Source organism: Petromyzon marinus, chromosome 36 (genome assembly GCF_048934315.1).
Source record: "Petromyzon marinus isolate PM22_M1 ecotype Great Lakes invasive population chromosome 36, UKy_Petmar_22M1.pri1.0, whole genome shotgun sequence".
Classification (NCBI taxonomy): domain Eukaryota; kingdom Metazoa; phylum Chordata; class Hyperoartia; order Petromyzontiformes; family Petromyzontidae; genus Petromyzon; species Petromyzon marinus.
The window spans coordinates 7,287,968-7,307,896 of NC_133702.1; the positions used below are offsets into that span (position 1 = coordinate 7,287,968).

Sequence of the window (19,929 nt, forward strand, 5' to 3'; positions counted from 1 at the left end):
TTAATAACAGTAACGATTTTATCCTCGGTGAAATATTAAATGCTTACTTAACGATTTTGGCAGAGATGGGGGGGGGGAATACCATCTCGTTATGTAGATTCTGTAGATGGTGACTTTAATAAAACGAGCATTTGAATGAGGGTGGCGTGGAGAGATCACCTACTCAGACAAGAGTGCATCGTCTCTGACAGCTTGGCATTCTGGGGCACGTTCTGATGCACTGCTGTATTGTGAACGTGCTAAATTGTAGCACAGACGGCCACCAATGATAGAGACGAAGGAGGACTAGCCTTTCGATTTAAATAGTGAGATCGTTAAACACCATGGTATTTGGGTACCTTGGCAAGTGCTCAGAATTCCGACAGACTATATATATTACCATTTGGATTGGTCTAGGATCCACCATTAACCGCACACTAAATGAGGCATTGGAATATACCATGGATTTTTAGTTTAACAAGTAGGCTTTATTATGGACCATTAATTGTGTTTGTGAAGAAGGCATTTCTTAATTTTTTTTCACTGTAAAATAAAGGTGTGTCTTTTGTGAAGTGTTCATTTTCATAGGCTAGAATCACGCAATAAGAAGCAAGTGAAAAGCATATAATACTCATGTATACACAATAGTGGCCTGAGAGTGACTGAGTCCAAAATTCATCTGATCCTTTAAGGCCATAACCAGACAAAAGCCAAAATTGCCAATTTTTTTCTTCGACGTTGAAACAAAACAACAAACTGTGGATATTAATACTGACTAAATTATATTTTTCTCCACATAGTTGAAAATAAAATTGCAAGGGATGCAATTTATCTATTCATTTCTGCACCAATCATAATGGCGTGCCGAATTTTCACGCTACGCTGTCTATCAAAAAACAAAGACAAAGATCCCCCGTAGAGTCTTAACAGACTGTTAGGGCAAGTACTGTTAGCGAGAACCTATGAAGGCCGGCACGGCACACGGTGAGGGTGGGTGGCCAACACCACGCCCGATCGCCTTTGTCTCCCCAGTTGCGATGTGTTTTTAGACACCGCACCAGGTACTCATTTGAGGCCGAGTCGACCTAAGAGAGGCCCAGGACCGGTTCAGATAATGTCACAGATTTTGGCTGTGAGCGAGAATCGAACTCGGGTCACCGTATGCGTAGTGCAGCACGCTAACCGCTACACTTCCGTTCCCCACACAACAGTACTTATTCAGACTGCACACTCCGTGCAAACGGTTAACGGTGGGAGAGAGACAGAGTGATCAAATACAATGTGCACATGTACACGCTCACACCAAACAAGCCCACGTGTGCCCCAGTCATGTCGCGGAAGCAGCGTCGGGTGCAAGGGGAAGGAGTTGTGCCAGGGCTTGGGGTGGAGGAGCTGTCAGAAATCGCTCTAGCATGTCACCACGGCCCGTCTGCTGTGATGGGCTCCCCTCCCGCCCCCCGCGTGTAAAACCACTGAACCATTTCTGATTGCGCTGCGTGGGGCTCACAGCGGGGACCGCCGGAGTTAACCCTGGCCCTGCCTGAGGCGGCGAGCCTCTGGAGAGAGTGGCAATGCTGTCGTCGGCAGGAACTACAGGACGAGAGGTTCTGCCAAAGGCTGCGAGTCTGTCCTGCCGAGGCTTGGCTCACATGGGAGCCTGTGGAGGTGGGCGGGTGGCTAACAAGTCACGGCGCTGGGTCAACAGTGCTCCGAGGCTGGGATCAAATATGGGTGTCAGCCACATGGCCGTGAGTAAACTGGGTTCTTAACTGGAGCGAGTTGATAGTGTCAGTCACCAGTGAGTGCACCAAAAAAACCATCCCATTAAATTTCATTTTGGCACTTAATTTCACTGAATTTCAACTCTTGACAATTAAAATGATAAACTTCATTGTTTTGTGTTGAATAATTGCTGTGGCAGGGCGGCCAAGTGCGCACCCTGGTGTGGATAAAGAGATCGTTTGAAAGGATTTCAGAAGTATATCTTTGCACGGACGTGGATGTTCTATAACTTTGGGCAATGCACTGCTATGTGACAGTTTTCAATGGATTTGTTTCATCTCATGATAAGCTACCGATGGCACAGTCAGGATACAAATTGCGGTGGAACACTGAAACTAAATGACAAACACCTTGTACTGTTGTGATTGAATGCATATAATAGCGTAGAATAGCCTTCACGTTCTGCAGAGTTGAAAAAAATAATAAATAATTTTGAACAAAAAAGGCAGACTTGGAACTTGTGCTGACAACCATAAACCACGCGGTAATCAAGAGCGCCTATAAAAATCGGGATGGCGTCAAAAGCAGTGAAACTCAATTGTAATGAATTTTTCTGCGCTTTCATGGTACGGGCCTGAGGTTGGGTGGGGACTGCAAGGCCCGAGCTGGGCTGGGCTGGACTGCATTGCGAGGCAGCTTCTCCCACAATGTGGCCCTTCACCCGCTGTGCCAACAACACTTCATTCACAAGGCTCGGGTGAATGGCTTTAAATGTGCAGTAAAAAGCCACATCATTAGCCGACTGCAGCAGGAGGGGGCAGCTCAAAGGCAGCTGCATGGACCACAGTATAACCATCTCAATAAAAAAAAAGTTTGTTTTAATTAATGGATTTAAATAAAAAAAATATATCAATTTGGTTTGGCAGAGCCGGAAGGTAGATGGATAGTAAAATAATGTGCAGAAATATACTTTCCTGGCATTTTTATGTAAATTATATTAATTTATGAACGCACCTACGACCCGCAAATTAGGACACGTAATTAATATGCTACAAGTACCCTGAGCAATACAATTTTTATAACATTTTGGTTTGCTTCTGAAACCAGTCATACCATTGTGGAATACTTTAAATGCATAAAAAAACAACACTAAGATGAGAACAAATGATCAGGCTTTAAATAAGACATTTCTGCCAGCTTGGCATAAATTTATAATTCTTGTAGATCAATAAAGAGATTTACTATTATTTTCCACCACCAAAAACAATTCCCTTGCAAATTAATGTCAAGGAATTTCTGAGCAGTGCTTAAAACTATTTTTTGCAAATTTCGCCAACTTCAGCAACGGTTAAACAAAAATGCTTTCATGCCACCTCGGAGCATGCAGTGGCTGAGAATGGTATGTGGTGAATGATGTGAAACCCTATAATGCCTGGATGTTGTTGCCAATCGTGCAGCTGACATCATTCGATGCCCACCGATTTCAACTCTTATCTCTAATCGGATGCATTTTTCCCATTATAAATGTGCCCAAGTTTCAATAGCTATTGAGATTCCGTTTAAGCCGATGTCAAGTCGACGTGATGACAATTTGATTTGATCCATGGCATGCAAAACGTAGGGAGTGTGACACCAATGTTGTAAAATAAGAACAGCTGCTTATTGTAATACGCAAAATATTCTGCAAATCTTTTGCATACATATTTCCCCAAATACATTTTTATATATGGTATATTGTATATTTGCTTTTGAATCAAATTGCCTTTTCAGCTGAATGCTATCAATTACTGCCCAAGGATTTGGAGTAATTTGTGTCACAATATTGAACGACCACCATTGTGAGAAAACGTTCTCCAAACTATAAAGACCAAAAGCAACGTCACTTTTGCCAAATTTGTATTCCCAAAGCAAAAGTCACCATATTCATAGAAATGTATATATAATTACACCTGGCCTTATGTTGAATCGGTTTAGTTTTACCCGAACATAAATAAACAGTGTTTTGATTTGTGGAAGGGGGGGAAATGGGAGGGCTGAAGGAGTCTAAAATTCACTTACAATTACATTATACTGTGGCTGCATAGTGCTTATTCATTAAGAGTCTGCACAAAATGCACTGTTGCCAAACTCACACTGTGGCACCCTCAGCTGTATAAGAAATAATAGGCGTGACAGAGACGCGAAGACCCATCGCATTGTATTTGCTCGGTCTGCCTGTGATGTGCCCGGTGGGAGCTGCGATGGACTGTGGCTGGCATTAGCGCGCGTGACACTCAACAATCAGGCGTGGTAATTTAATGCCGCATTCCAAGGAGGGATGAGCCACCGTCCAAAACTCTGCGGTTCCAACCCCCCGCCCCCGACCACGCCGAGCCGGATTCGCTGCCAAGGCACGAATGCACGCTGAGAGACAGGGGCCAAGCACAAGCTTGAGCCTTCAAGCCGACCGTGCGTACGCACACACGCACGCGGGGGAACAGAGGAACAGACTCGCATTTCCCGTGTGCACGAGTGACGTAAAAATACGCTACTGCTGCACACCCTGCTCACAAACGAGCGCAGCTGTAAATATTTCAAGGCTTTAAATCAATAGCAACGACGCTTGATAACTTGTAAAGGTATGCACGTCAAATTGTGCGTGCGTTGCCATTCATCTGCGTCAAACGGCTAAACACGTGCGCCCGCTACGGGAAGCTTTCTGTAAAAATACGCGAAATTGTGTTGCGATGTCGTTCTTTCTTTTTCCCCAGTCGCGCACATGGGTTTGCAAAGGCGCAACGCCTACACATTCCGCTAAACAGGCACTGTCTAAACCGACGTGTCCAATTAAGAAATGGATTTATAGGAAGTACTTTATAGCTAATCTGAACTACCCCCCCCCCCCCCCCCCGCAAATGCAGTATTTCATCCTTTCCGTGACCACCACTTTATGAAAAAGGAGCAAGTAAACATCCACTGCTGGAAGATCAATGACGAATAAAAAAAATAACCAGCCAAACATCTGAACGTGCAGTCCTTGCACACACATTCATCACAGTCCTGGTAGTGCAGCTACTTAAACTAAAGCGAATTGTTGTTTCCATTCTAACAGAACTGTGCTAATAACCACCCAGAGAAAGCTCCATTAATGTGCCCCCCCTCCGACGCAAAGACCAAGCATTTTCTCGGCAAGTAACAGCCGAAAATTATGACAAATTAATTGCTTGCTACCCAGTTGCTTGTTAACCTGGGCATCCCTCAGCCAGGCAATTAAAAGCCAATTTCAATTTACTGCATTGTTGGGCAGAGTCACTTGCAGCTCTGCCTTCCACCCACCAGGCCAATGCTATTGAGCGCGCTATTTTGTAGGTTTCCCATCATAGAGCCACAGAGGCACCTAGTGGTCGTACCTGAAGAGCCATGAAAACCGGTTGATGGTGTTTTTGCAAAGCGAGTGTGTTTCAGCTATTCTTCCTTTGAAAGATCTCACAGGGCATTGATTAAGGGTGCTATCCATTGATTGCAAAGTGCAGCCGCATTCACAGCAGGGGGTATTTGTTATTTGACATTTTTGCATGAGATGGCGCATCTGCCGAGTGGCTATATATAAATGAACAATAACGGAGAATACATTCAAGATAATTCACTCATTAGCCATATGAATAAAATGGCACCACTAAAGCTTTACTACCCTTAGGTGGCACCAATTTCTGCTCTGGCCCATGAACTACAGTTGTTTTGGCAACCTAAAACAATGTTTCAGATATTAATTTGTGCAGCGACAGTCACACACTTGACACAAACAATACCACGTTGTTTACTTTCACGCATAAAAGAAGGTTTTTTTTTAAATTAGACAGCAGTGGCAGACTCGAAGCGAGCATGGGTTTAACTTGAACACATTTGATTTATTATTAAGGTCTTCAAATGCTTTCATTCAGTATGAAATGTTTGCACGGAGGCCTTTCCTTAAAAAAAAACCTCCGTTTCAGACAGCGACATAGCTTGTGAATGCCAAATGACCGACCGGCGATTCTCTTAACACGAAGCCCAAGAAAGGAAAATATGAGAACGTTAAAATAAATACACGCACACAGGAAGTCTTTTTGTTATTCCTGCGTTGTGTTGTACAGCTCTCTAACGTGATTGTGGGTTGCGCTGAGTGCGACAGATTATTCAGGAATTGATTATATTCACGAATACGCATAGCTTCTTCAGGAATTGAAGATTCATATGGGGTGATTTTTTTTTTACAATCTCCCAACAAGTGGAAGTTGAACAGCGGACAACACGTGGAACAACAAGCGGGACAACCTGGAAAGAGAGAGCTAGCGAAGCCTCTTTCTGTAATGTAGGTTATAACAAATTCAGAACTACATTACTCAGATGCGATGATAAGATTGTTTTCTTCAAAAGTTTCCAATATCCTTGCAAAGATCTCCTTAGTTTTTAATGCTGTCGGCAAGTTACCAAAGTGAACGAATGCATTTTCGTAAAAGTTGAAGATTCAAAGCCATTCGCGCTGAACCCTTTGCTTCTGTTTTACATTGCATATAAACTTCGTTTCTCAGCTTTATAGAAAATTAGAACGATATAAGTGCCAATTCATTTTCTGGCATTATCGGTTAAATCTTATGACGAGTATTTAACGAGGAGGGAAACGTATAACTGCGTGCCACAAACACAGGACACGTCAACGTTTATGTTATATTTTCACGGAGTCTATGTGCTGTTCGGCACTATTTAGATTGGACAACCCCACACTTAAACACTTACATTATAAACCCACAGTGAGCAAATATGTATTTTCTGGAGACAACTGAACCTAGGGCCATCATGCCATGACTTAAAGAGGATGACAGAAGCCAAGTGATGCCTTAAGTTACAGGAATGTGACATGCACAAAAACGGAAGGAAACATAATACCGATTATTAACCAAAGAAATTCTCACCATGCCTCGATATTTTCTTTCAAGAGGATCCTGCATTGCCATTTTTGGTTAATTCAGTTGAGTTTTTGGCATGTCGAAATAAACCAGAACAACCAGAGAAACCCCAAGTATACAAGGAGTGTAAACGCTCACATTTTCACAGAGACAAATTGCAAAATACATTGCTGCACTGGTATCTCCTGGCTGACTTTCAGCTCAAAACTACTACATCTGGTGTTCCATAAGCAGTCCCCCATCCAGGTATTACCTATCGATAGAGCTCGTATCACCCTCATACCTGAGGGTTGATTGCAGAGAGATGTTTTCTATCTTTTGAAATCCAGGTACTATGATCACCAGGCTCAAAATTGCTTCGCTTTTGACATCTGCCAACATTGGCCTAGTTTTACAGTGGATTAATATAGGCGACTGTCATAATGAGCTGCGGCTAAGACCAGCATGCGGCATTCTAATCTAACGAAAGTTTTTATTCTACCAGGCAAGGCCTACTGAGCTATATAGCTCTTTTTCAGAAGTGACCCAGCAACAAATGATAGCTCAACGAAGTGGCTTATTACGTGGAAATTTATAAGCATTCGAATACTCAAAATGCAGATTTCTAAATGTGGAGGGAAAAACTGGAGGGCACGGAGAAAAATCCAAGCAACCACAAGGAGAACATGCAAACTCCAAATATACGGGCGTCAGGGTCGGGATCGAACCCACAACCGCCTGTATATCAGGGGAAATAGTTAACATCTAGGCGCCACTCGGTAAAAACTGACAGCAAAATTGAGGACCTTCCGTGGAGCGAGCACCGCTCCATGGTCAGATAAATGCAGGGAACGCGCGAGGCACGAACCTTCTTCTGCAGAACGTTGATCTTGCGTTCCTTGACGTCGAGCATGTCCTTGAGGTCGCGGATCTCTCCGGCCAGCGTCCCCTTCTCCTCCGTCAGCTCCTGCAGCTGCTTGCCCTTCTTGTTGAGCAGAGACTCCTTCTCCTCCAGGCGCATCCTCAAGGCATCAACCTGCACGCAGCAGTGGAACCATTAAAATGCGGATCGTTAACTGTACACGTTACGTACATGTCCACGCACCAGTCAACATATCCACACGTGTGGACACATCGACATATCCACGCATGTGGACATGTCGACTGGTGTGGTTGACCTGGTCCGAGGCATGAAAGTTTACATGTTTCTCTTTTTATCTCATGGCGTCATGACTTTAGTTGATGATTAAAAAAAATGAGAACACTCGCAGCTAGCCAAGTCACAAAAGAGCCGTGGAAGATGGCATCACAGAACTACTTATGAAGTATCTTGGATGGGCTTCTTCGTCCACACTAAAGGCAGAGATTTTGTATTTCCTACAATTAGTGTTCACCACATGGCAGATAAACTGAACATTATAATTCGCAGAGCTAGAACAGCTTCAAGTGAAGAAAAAAATGTCTTTGTATGGCGATTGGTGATCTAGCTGGGACCGTAAACTTGCTGAATGTTTAATCGCAGGCCGCTGCGTGGATTATAGCCCAGGATGGATCTCAGCGGTGCCGGCTCATTGCTTTGACACCGCAATGCAGTTGGTTGCTTTCATCTCAATGCTGACAAGGTGCAGCCTCCTCTAGTGGAGAGAGTCCCGTGAAATCCCCATCAGCCAAAGACATGAAAATCAGTCACGGCCAGATCCAAAGGAGGAATGCTGTGATGTACTCAGGCGAAAACTCAGCTTCAAAAGAGACAGACGTCACCTCTGTAGCAAGCACGAAAGCTTTATTTGTTTCTGCTTCTAATGTAATATGAAGGGATTTGTATTTATTTTGTATTATTATGCTTAGTTATCCTTTTCAGGAGGGTCCTGACAAGTTTTGCAGCAGGAGGGCGGCAATGTCACCATGCATAATTCCCCCAATTGAGTAATTTAGAAGTAATCTTTTTGTTTAGCATTTAGTTACATTGCATGCTTTTCTTAATTGGAAATACAAGCACTGCAGAGAAAGGTATGTTGTTCAATTGGTATCTGCAATCACTATATTTATTTTCACAACTATTCACACTCTCTCCTAAATCATTATCCAAGTTTGGAAAGATTGCTTCTATCAGTCACGTTTGCCAGCAGGGTCAAGTGATATTTGGGTGGAAGAGTTGCTGCAATGGAAATACTTGCGCCTCAGCATATAGGTTTGATTCCTGACTCGGGTGTCTTTGTGTGGAGTCTGTACGTTCTCCCCCTGTTCCGCATAGGATTCCTCCAGGTTCAGGTTAAACATAATTTAACTAGTATTGGCCAAATATCCCAATTGCTGAAACATTACCTGCAAATGACTCAATTTCCAATACAAATAGCAACATCACTCCCGAATATGAAAACTTGGCAGGACCCTTCTGAATAAAAGTTTTGAGACTCGGTGAGGCTTTTATGGATAAGTTATGATTATTATTGTCAGATGAAAAAGTACCTCGAGAGAACACTGATGAGACGTAATGAATTTTAAGTGAGGGTGCCCCTTCTGATGCAGTAGCAGCAGCATCACTGTTCAGCTGTGCTTGTGATGTATTCTCTCCACCATTAACTACATTGCAATGAAGTAACCACCAATGGGGAGGAGCTGTGGCGCATTTGATTCCTAGCCATGGTGAATATCAGTGGTGAGTGATATCATATCAAGTCCTGGCCCCCATTAACAAACCTACATTGACCAGTGGTGTGAAGTATGATTCAACAAAACCCATGATCGACATGGTGTGAGGGGCCCATCATCCAGCAGTGGATGGATGAAGGGTTGTATATTAAAGCTACTAGTTACATATTCTTGGTTCTTTCGGTAAAGTCACGTAGAAGGGAAACAATATAAAAACTTCTACGTGACTTTACCGAAAGAACCAAGAATATGAATCCCTGCAGTCACGAAAGCTTTAAATCTAAATTTACTAGTTACATATTATAACTGTGCGTTGAAATTAATCTTTGGATAGTCAAAGCAAAAAAAGGTTTATTTTGCTATAATAAAAAAAACAGATGAGCAAATTAGTTGCAGATTTTCTAAAATACCTCACACCCCAAAACGTCTACTTTTTCAAATCAGTTTTGGGAATAGACTAATAAACGAACTGCAGCGACTGGGCCAAGCGTAGTGTTTGTTTTATCTTACAAAATGGGAGCTTCACAAACGAACTGGAAAGAATCCGTGTCTTTTAATACGTTTTGTGCCACAATGAAAACTCAGGAGTGTGTGGACGGTAACATCTTGCATGGCTCTGCCTGTAAGGAGGTGGCATTTTAGTGTCTCTGCCATCTGGTACAACGTCACCGGGGGCAATGTCAAACATTAAAAAAGGGGGGGGTGCGGCTTCCCAGTGAGGGAAATAATTTTAATTACGCGATCCCTTGTAAGGGACATGGGTAGTCATTACAATGTCAATGTTGCGGCATACTTTAAATTCGATATTTGACGGCATTACACGCCGCACGTTCCCTGTTGGGAGGCTCTGCAGCGGGGGGGGGGGCATGCGGGGGCGTGCAACCATCACACGCAAAGCGTCCGTGATCACACGGAACTTCTCCGAGAACCAAGCAATAAGAGCGCGACTTTGAAATTCAAGCTCTGGGCACAGTGGCGGACTTCAGGGTGAATCACACGGCGGGTAAGTCAAGACTGCAAGAAACATCCAATTATGTGATGGCCTGAATAATAACATAGCTTGCTTGCTCTCGGGCTCACTGAAAGGGAGCACTTTAATGACTTGGAGCCTGGGGGCAGGGAGCTGAAGAGTGCGAGGGAGGCGGTTGCGGGTGCGAGAGACCCCAAAGAGACCTTTTCTGGATTTTGTCCTTGGCTCACTATAAGTTCTCTATGGGGTTGCGTGCCTCCTTAATAATGTGGCTAAATATAAGTGCTTGGTAGGAACGTTCTACTAATGGGCGTCCTTGGTCAAGCACTTTGGCAAATAATGCGTTGTAAAACCTGCAACAAAGGAATCTTCCTTCCATCAAATTTTACACGTGCATGTAGAGCCCTCGCCTCAATCTACTGCTGGATGAAGGCTTGCCTGTGCTGTGACACCCATGGGGGTTATTTGAACATGCTTCACCGCTAAGGTCAGTGTGGGTTGGTGAAGGCGGGCAACGCAGATGTTGCATGCAGAAGAGTGCAGTACAATCACGGATATTGTCCTGCAATGTCATCTGAGACCCACGGAGAAGCGCCACAGCAGCATAAAAATAACTGTTGTTATAACATGGGATCTTTCTTGCCAGTATCAAAATATAATAATAGGTTTTACCCTTTCTGGCACTAAAACAGGTGTTAATGTTAAAACACCAAACATAAACCTTTTTGCAAGGAATCCTATCTGCATTAACCACACGTACTTGTGGTGAACATGCAAACAACAAAAACATGCTCTGCTAATATATGCAATGTTTTTGAAAGTTTTGGTGTTTTAACATCTTAACACCTGTTTTATTGCCAGAAAGGGTAAAACCTATTCGTATAAACTATTATGTATGGTGTTCACCCATCCATGTAATAATCCGGACTCAACCTTGCTTACATTTCCAAGAATTGACAATATCTGGAGTATTTTGGGTTCTTTCATTAAAGACTCTTTCCTGATTTTACTTTAAATGTATTCAATAGTAACGCCTATTATTACATCGGTTTCATGAGATGGTGGTGGCCTGGAGAGGTTTTCATTCAGCAGTGGATTGACCATGGCTAATGATGATGATGGTTAATGCAATAAACATCCATTGTGGGCTACGGCTGCAAATTGGCAATGGTGCATTCCCTAGATTGAAACAGGATCAGAAATGAGTAGCATCGATGATTTATTTCACCTACTAGTCCCACAACTGTATTATTGTGATATTCATAATGAAAACGTCGATGTCAAGTGCCGGCAAGGTTAAGTAATAAGGTTAGAGTTAAGGTTAGGTCACCGTTTTTTATGAACGTCAATAAATGAAATGTTTTTTTTATATATATATCAATAATTTCCGAACGAATGTCAATTCTGCTTGGCTCAAATTGTGCAGCGGTTGTGTTTTGCGCTTGTGCAGGCTTCCTGTTAATAAAATCTGGTTCCTTCAGACAGAACTTTAAGGCTGCCTGCAGTTATTTTTGGCCACGCTCCATGTTGTAATCAACCGTGGTATGCCAAAAGAGGGCCAAGATCAAATCTCGGGATTATAAAACAAAAAGTACTTTTTTCTGTATTCACTCAATGGCTCATGCCCTAGCTGAAATAAATGCCGCCAAGAGACCAAAACAATCGAATTATCATTTACAGCTGCAGTGTGTAGATTCCTTAGCCTTAGATGTGTCCGTTCTTATGACCTACCCTTTGAAGTTGGCATTTAACCGATATTTCTTTCCCTTGAATTTGTAAAGAAAGTCAATGAAACGTCCCGTTCCAAGGGCAGCTGGTTTGTGTAATTGGGTCGGAATTTGACAATTCTCAGAAAATTCCATAAGATGCCTTTAAATGCTATTGGGTTGCAAATGGATAACTTAGTCTTCATAAGGTTACGGCAAATCATTTGTAAAATATTTTGGAAATTGGGGAAATAAGAAAATTGGAAATTAATGTATTTCTAATGGTAAGTAGTGGTAATACATTCTTCAGTTTAATCCACTGCGAAAGTGAATTATTAAAAACATAACAATGGTTGGGCATTCTCAGGTGTTTCTAAGTGCCAAAATGAAATGAATTTATGTGAACATAATACACGAATGTAACATTAAAACAGTAATTCCCATTCGATGTATAATTATTCAATGTCATGTGCATTCAAGATTTACTATTGTTAAATGATTATAGCATGTTGCTAAAGTTTCGTTACAGTAGGCCTGGTACAGACATTGCTATCAGGCAGGATTGCAAGTGGTCAAGACTAACAACAGAGTGGTAGCCAAGGGAGAGAACACCCAAGTGTCATCCACGGCAATGGAGCAATAAACTCGGCTCACATGCAGATTGCTTGGTGGGCTGGTAGGGCACCATGCTGGCAAGATGTTAACCTCGCCCGACATGCAGGAAGTCGTGGGTTTGATCCCGCCCCTTACATCTATACATTTGGAGTTTGCATATTCTCCCCGTAGTCACGTGGATGTTACTCCGGGTCCTCTGTTTTTTTTTTTTTGTCCACATTTACAAACATGTGTTTTGAGTATTGCACTGCTATCAATTTACACATAAGCCACTTCATTGAGCTTTCATTTGTGGCCAGATCGCTTCTGAAAAAGAGCTATATAGGTCAGTGGGCCTTAGCTCGTAAAAAAAACTATTTTTTATTTAGTTTTAGTTTCATAGTTTATTTATATCACAGGATTTGCTAGGGCTTCATCCAGTAGTGGAACAATCATTGCTGATTACGCCTATGACACAGTGTACATCAATAAATTAAATCTGCTCATGTGCAGATGCTTGACGAGTTGTTACATCACGAGACCGAAGTCGTCAGCTTGGATAGGCCTTCATCCAGCAGTGGAATGACCATGATGATGATAATTCTGCACATCACTGGATGCTTCTGCGAGAGAATCCAGTGTCGCGTGCAATGAGAGCACCCGTTGGCGGGGGAGGAAATAGGCGCGAGTCCCAATCCATCTCGTCAAGACAGCAAGAACGGCGTAACATTAAGTATTTATAGATGATCAATTCAGCGACGAGGCCCTGTGAGTCACCATTTGCAATTAATCACTGTACAAACCTCAAAGAGTGGGGAAAAAAAAAAGTTGACTGACAATACCATCTTGACAATGCCTGCATCGTGTATGCAAATCTCGCCAGAATGCACATGATCCCATCAGTTAGGAAACTCAGCACAGCTGAGGCTGAACAGCGCTTAAATGAGCAGCCATCTTGCACAACTGGTTGTTATAGGCTGCGAAGCCGATGTGGTGGGGGGGCAGCCGGATGGCAGTCCAGCAAAATCCAATGTTGTGCAGTACTTCGATGCACCAACTTATTTGCACCTCAGCTTAATCGGAGCACATTGATCGGATTGAAGTACAGCCAAAATACCTCCCATGACCCACGTGGCATGGGGGAGGCCCTCACCCATCAGTGGATTGACAAGACGGCTGTACACATCAAATGTATACAATAGCAATCATGTAAAACAAATAGGCGATTATCAGGTTCAAGTAAAGTGTGGTGGACAGCATTGACTAATGCCACCGTATGCCTCTCAGACAGTATTTAATTTGGAATCTGTCGCTTGATCTGAAAACGACTGGAGTCAGGAGGAGGGAAACTGACAAACCTGTCCCCACTGCTCGCAGGGAATGGGACAGTGCACCTCTGTCTGCAGAATGGCCGCTCGCTGCTCTTTGGCCGTGAGCGATTCCTTGAGGACCTCGATGTGCTGCTTGCAGTCCGAGTTCTGATTGGTGAGAGTCTCAAGCTTGGTCTGCACTGCCAGCAGCTCCGAGTCCTTCCTGGATATCTCCTGCTTCAGCTGGTCCACCTGCACGTGCGTGTTTGCGTGCGAGCACGCGCCACCGACGATGCAGAAACGACAAACGGCCACACGTTTTAGTGAAAATGAAAGGCGCGGTGGGGGGGGGGGGGGTGTTTGCCATTTCCCACCCACGTCCGTGCGGTCCACCTACGGTGGACTCGCCCGTCTCGCAGGCCAAAGACACGCCGCGCTCGGAAAGCGAGAGCCGCGCACGCAGGTACCCAGGCCCGCATGATGTCGAGGAGCATGCACCACGCGCACACGGCCGCTTAAGCCCGCAGCCAACCTGTCACCAAGCAAGGTAAAGTATTCATATTCTTGGTTCTTTCGGTAAAGTCACGTTGAAGGGAAACAATCAAATAAATATAAAACAATACAATTCTCACGACGTTTCGACTGCAACACAAACGGTCATCATCAGGTGTGAAAACCAACGGCAAGAAACATTTGAAAGAAGTGGCGGTTTGTATTTATGTATGTGTTTATTTTATTTATTTAGTTTTTAAAATAACTAAATAAATGCAAACCGCCACTTCTTTCAAATGTTTCTTGCCGTTGGGTTTCACACCTGATGATGACTGTTTGTGTTGCAGTCGAAACGTCGTGAGAATTGTATTGTTTTATATATATTTTATTATTTTATTGTTTCCCTTCAACGTGACTTTACCGAAAGAACCAAGAATATGAATCACTGCAGTCACGAAAGCTTTAAATCAAAATTTAAGGTAAAGTATTATTAAATCCCCAAAGCGCTAGGACCGATAGGAGAGAGCGAGTAATCAGAGATAAATCTCTGCAGGCTGCAGACGCATTCCCTAGGCGGAAGCTTCTGCCAGTAAATTAACCAGGCAAGATCAGTGTAATTACAATGGCTCAGTACCCTTGATAATTACAAATGGGGAGAAACAACTACCACTGACTGAATATTCTTTCATTTCCTTCCACCGCTGACCCAGATGTAAACGCAGCCATCAAGGATATTTTTAGAATTTGATATCGAGTCAAAAATGTCCTCAATGTGTGGGCTGTTTAATTTCCAAACTCAAGACAAATTGTTGGCCAACACAATGAGGCACACAAGGCATTGCATTTCTGGGCAAATGCAACACAAGTGTGGCCTTGTAAAAAGTAATGAAAATGTTTTGACTTGCAATTAATAAAATAATGTTAAACTTTTAAACTGAACATTTGGGAGGAAATATGCCATTTAAAAACAAATTAGATAATTATCTTAATTTCCCAAAATGTTGTCATGCCATTCAGCTCTTAAAGCAGTCAAATAAAACTCGGTGAGTCTTGGTTAATGCATAAGTACATAATTTACAGCATACAGCATGCTATTCAAACTGCATAAGTGAAGTAATGCAGATCAGGCTTTCTCCTTACCATCTGCGCTCAGTGTGAAGAGTCAGCAAAGCAATTGATGCAGCAACTAGTAAGAATAATATATCTACACAACACCATATTCAATCGGCGTAAGCTGAGACAAGCAGAGCGTTCAATCATTTTAATCAAAGAAGGTGATTGCATTGATTGCACAAGCACCAGACTTCACAGGAAATTAAGCCCAGCAATAAGCAAACGACCCCACTCCTTTTGAACCAAAGAACTCAAGCTGGAAGGATGGCTCAGAATTTTAAGGTCCATTTTATGCCTTGCAAATGCCACAAGATTGCGCTCTTAGGCTCAATGCCGCCCTCAACCCCCCCCCCCCCCCCTTTTGGTGGCCCACATTAGCCCGAATGCCATGCGGCGCAATTTTAAAAAGTTCCGGGAAATCGAGGTAATGTCGGAAACGTGGCAAGCAGCGGCTGTACTTGAGCCAGAAACCATTTTCTGGGCTGCGTAGCTCACAGTATTCAGTCACGTAACATTGTGCTGGGTACACAGAACCTTCTTGTTAACTGCGAACGGAAGTTGCTCTGTGTAAACATTGAAAAAAAATAAACAAGCATGAAAAGAAAACCGACAAGCAATTTTCCATTAAAATGATCACATTTTGAAAATGAGCCAAAAACATCCTTTCTTTATTTCATTTATTTCCTCTCTTTTTGGTCAATGGGCTTTTAATTTCTTTTTTTTAAGCTACAGCAAAGGAGCATCTTAGTAAGCCTTACAGCGGCAAACTTTTGGAATCTAGATTGCGATGAGCCGTGCAACGGGCGAATACATTTATTGTCATCGTTCCAGCCTCAGAGTCTTTGTCGCTTGCAGATCCCACAACCGTACGCAAGTCTTACTGCAGAGCCAGGATCTGAATGAATGCTCTCAACTCGCTTTCTCAGCTCGTGCAGCTCAACCTCTTTCACCGCTAAATCTTCTTTCATCCTTTCAACCTGTTAAACATTCGTAGCCACTGACGATCACGCTCTAGCAACACAGTGGTGCTTTTTTATAGATTGCAAACGAAAATTAAATACGCATAAAGAATAATACAATATTAGAAAGGTGTTTTTTTGAGTGCACACCACACAATCTCTGGATTAGATGCACTTCCTCCCCCCCTGTATTTTAAAAACAATCTGATCGGTGTTGTGTGTGTTTATGCATGTTACCAAATGTATATATACATTGATTGACCCAGGCGCACAAATTTGCAGTGTGTCTTACTTTCTGGAGGATCTTATTCCAGAGAAAATTGTAAGAATCGTTAATGATTATTTGCAATATTATTTAATGCTAGCATTTTTGTCCGTCCAAGGACGGGTGTATATTACAGCAAATCTGAAATATTCAATAGAAAAATTGTTCAGCTCATGATTATTAATGAGGGGGGGGGTTGCCCCATGTGGCGTGACGTCACTCGCTTATGGTTATTGGGGAAGGGTGCGGCATGTGGAGTGACGTCATGCACGGGACGGACAAACATTTCTGGGTGATTATAGTTGTTAATAAGAAATATAATATTACCTGATTATTGTGGTTGCTTACGCACATTGCGAAAGCAGCGCAACATACATATTTAATATCAAATTAAGAGTATAAAATAACTTGTATCTAAAATGTTGATACGATGAATGTGTAAGTTGGCGTGGTGATGTTTCATGTGCGCTCTTTCATAATTCCTGAACATTTTTCTGAAACATAAAAATAAAAAAGGGTTCTTACATGCTTTTACAATATATTCACCTCTGTGATGAAGACTGCACATGGCATACGAACAGGTGTTTTATGTTGCTGTTGCTTCAATAAAGAGCTGCTTTGGCAGTGACCTAAATTGCCAAGTGATGCAAGTGTTTCTAACGAATCTGCCACAGTTTGCAGCTCATTATAATCAGCCAACAGTTTCCCAAGTGATATTGTGCTGCTCAATATGGCGGTTAACAGTCGGGGACAATAAGTGAGCAGAATGCTTTGCGAGGAGGCGTTATAAGTCCTGCACGTCTTCGTGATTGTGATAACTAAGGCTTTGTTTAAGATTGTGGTTGCGAGCAATCGGTCACTCGTGTGAACTAAGTGGTCGAGCGTTACATCGGAAGAGGAACAATGCAGCTCTGTGTACCATTCTGAAAATTATTCCCAATAAAAGCGTTTGCCTCCCGTGCACTCAATAGCTGGAGCACCGAGCACTTAACTTTGCAAAGTTATATCTGCTATGGTGCAGTGGCTGGCGCAGTGCCCTAAGAACCCTGTCACTTGAGTTTTATTCCCAGTCAGCTAACATTCCCAGTCAGCTAACACCAATAATTCACCAACCCGAACTGACCAGCGTGGTGAAATATGCTCAAACAACCCCCATTGCCAACGCAGAATAGGAAGGTTTCACCTAACAGTGGATTGACAAAGAACTGTAAGCTAAAGTAACGAAATTAGACCGTCTAAAACATGACAGTGTTCCCCCTTCAATTAAAAACCCTCTGATCACAAGAGGAATTGGTAGGATGCATACTGTGTGCACAGATATACATTACATCCCACTTACAGCCGTGTAAGAAAGGGCAATCAGTGGAAAATGGGCCAACAGCCACCGGATGATTAAACAGAGAATTGATTCAATTTGCAGATTCCGTGGTTTCAGAATGTCCTAATGCGCCGGATCTCATTGGCAGTATGGAGGTAACATGTGGGGAGTTAAGAGGTAATTTCAATATCACTGTTACAGTCGCATGCATGCTAGGAGTGCAGTGTGCAATTGCGGGCATGTGTGTGTGTGTGCATGTATCACACACACGCGGGGAACAGAAGTGTTGGGGTTAACGCAGTGCGCTTCGAACCTGGCTGCCCGAGTTAAATTCTCGCTCATGGTCAACACCAGTGACGATTGTCTGAATCGGTCCTGGGCCTCCCCTAGGCCAGCTCAGCCTCAAATGAGTACCCAGTGCAGTGTGTAAACAACGCCACTGGGGGAGGCAAAGGCGGCCGGACGTGATGCTGGCCCACTCATCCCCCCGTGTGCTGTTCCGGCCTTCATAGGTGCTCACAAACAGCGCCCGCCCCAACAGTCTGTGCAGGCTATAAAGGGGGGGGGTCTTTGTCTTTGTATCACACACACACTCAAGGACCCCTTACCTTGTTCTTCATGAACTTCGAATGGCTCTTGTACACCTCCATCTGTTTCAGCTCCTCCTCTCGCTCCTCGATGCTCAGGGCACCATTCGTCTTCAGCATCTGCACCTCATCCTCCAGGTCACGCAGGTTCCTCTCCAGGGACGCAATCTTCGTATCCTGAGCAGTGCAACGAGCGGGGAAGGAGGGAAACTTAAACCGCACCCAAACATGCGTAGGGGTCTCGCTGCTTGAAGGAAAACAGCCGCACCGTGGCAATTTCGCTCACAAGGCGCCAAAGGTGCCCTGCATCATCGCATGGGAGGACCACGGAGTTTGAGCATTACAATAACAATGCGAGGGTACATAATGATACGGGGCATTCTGGACTGCTGCGACGTGCTGCTTCAGCATGTGCACGTACAGGCCCTTTTGTCACTCCACTGCTGGATGAGGACCGCGCCACGCCCGCGCGGGTCGAGTTAGGGCCATCTGACCGTACTTCACCACGATGGTCAGTGCGTGTTGGCGAAGATGGGGAGCATATACGTGGGAGCATGGAAGCACGACATATTATTGGCTCTTTCGGTAAAGTCACGTAGATAGAAAACAAAAATCAAGAGCAAAAAACCCACGACGTTTAGATCGCAACACAAGCGGTCTTCTTCAGGTGGAATGAAAAGAAAATATTAATTTTCATTTTTGTTTTCTATCTACATGACTTTACCGAAAGAACCAAGAATATGAATTCCTGCAGTCACGAAAGTTTTTAAGTCTAAAAAGCACGATATAACAATAGATGTTGTTGCACTATTCTCTGGTACCCACCACGAAGCCTCCGCAGCCCTATGAAAACCTGTTTTTACAAATTAGTCAACCATTCAAACAGTCCAATGTGGGTGATTTGGTCATAGGGTGTGCTGCAACACTGAAGGGATTAACATCACGTCATTGTGCGCATCTGCTTGCAGACTGTGTCCGAGCAATTATGCCTTAAAAGACTTATGAGCCTCAATTTTTTTCAGAACAGATTAAAACTTATTTATTTTTTAAACGTTTTAGTAATTCGTCAATGAGCAAAAGTTCTGAGTCTTGCCGGCAGAGCATTTTTTATTCACATGACAAAACGCACTTTTAATACTGAAAACAAAACAGATCCCATGAGAATTTGCAGCCAATATAGGAACCCATCCCTGAATAAAACAACCTGATAATTTATATATCTGCAGGACTAATTAAATAAATATGCAGAATTAAATACTCCCTGGTGCCACATTTGTCCTAAGCCTAATAACAAACAGAAGCGAACCAGCAATAGAATAACGACACCACCCACAGGACCCTTAATGGAGAATGAAACA

At 43.3% G+C, this 19,929-nt stretch overlaps 1 protein-coding gene across 9 annotated transcripts in view; it reads right to left on the minus strand.

The window, feature by feature from the left end:
- The window catches only part of LOC116949346 (ERC protein 2-like), a 176,894-nt gene that overhangs the window by 121,880 nt on the left and 35,085 nt on the right, over window positions 1-19,929 (minus strand). For 7 of the 9 annotated variants that reach the window (XM_076072069.1, XM_076072068.1, XM_076072070.1 and 4 more), the window contains exons 8-11: window positions 18,593-18,748; window positions 16,324-16,419; window positions 13,922-14,089; window positions 7,474-7,641 (exon numbers count right to left, since the gene is read on the minus strand). In XM_076072069.1, coding sequence (XP_075928184.1) covers window positions 7,474-7,641; window positions 13,922-14,089; window positions 16,324-16,419; window positions 18,593-18,748 — 588 coding nt within the window. The remainder of the gene's footprint in view (window positions 1-7,473; window positions 7,642-13,921; window positions 14,090-16,323; window positions 16,420-18,592; window positions 18,749-19,929) is intronic. The other 2 variants (XM_076072071.1, XM_076072076.1) reach the window with 1 other exon arrangement.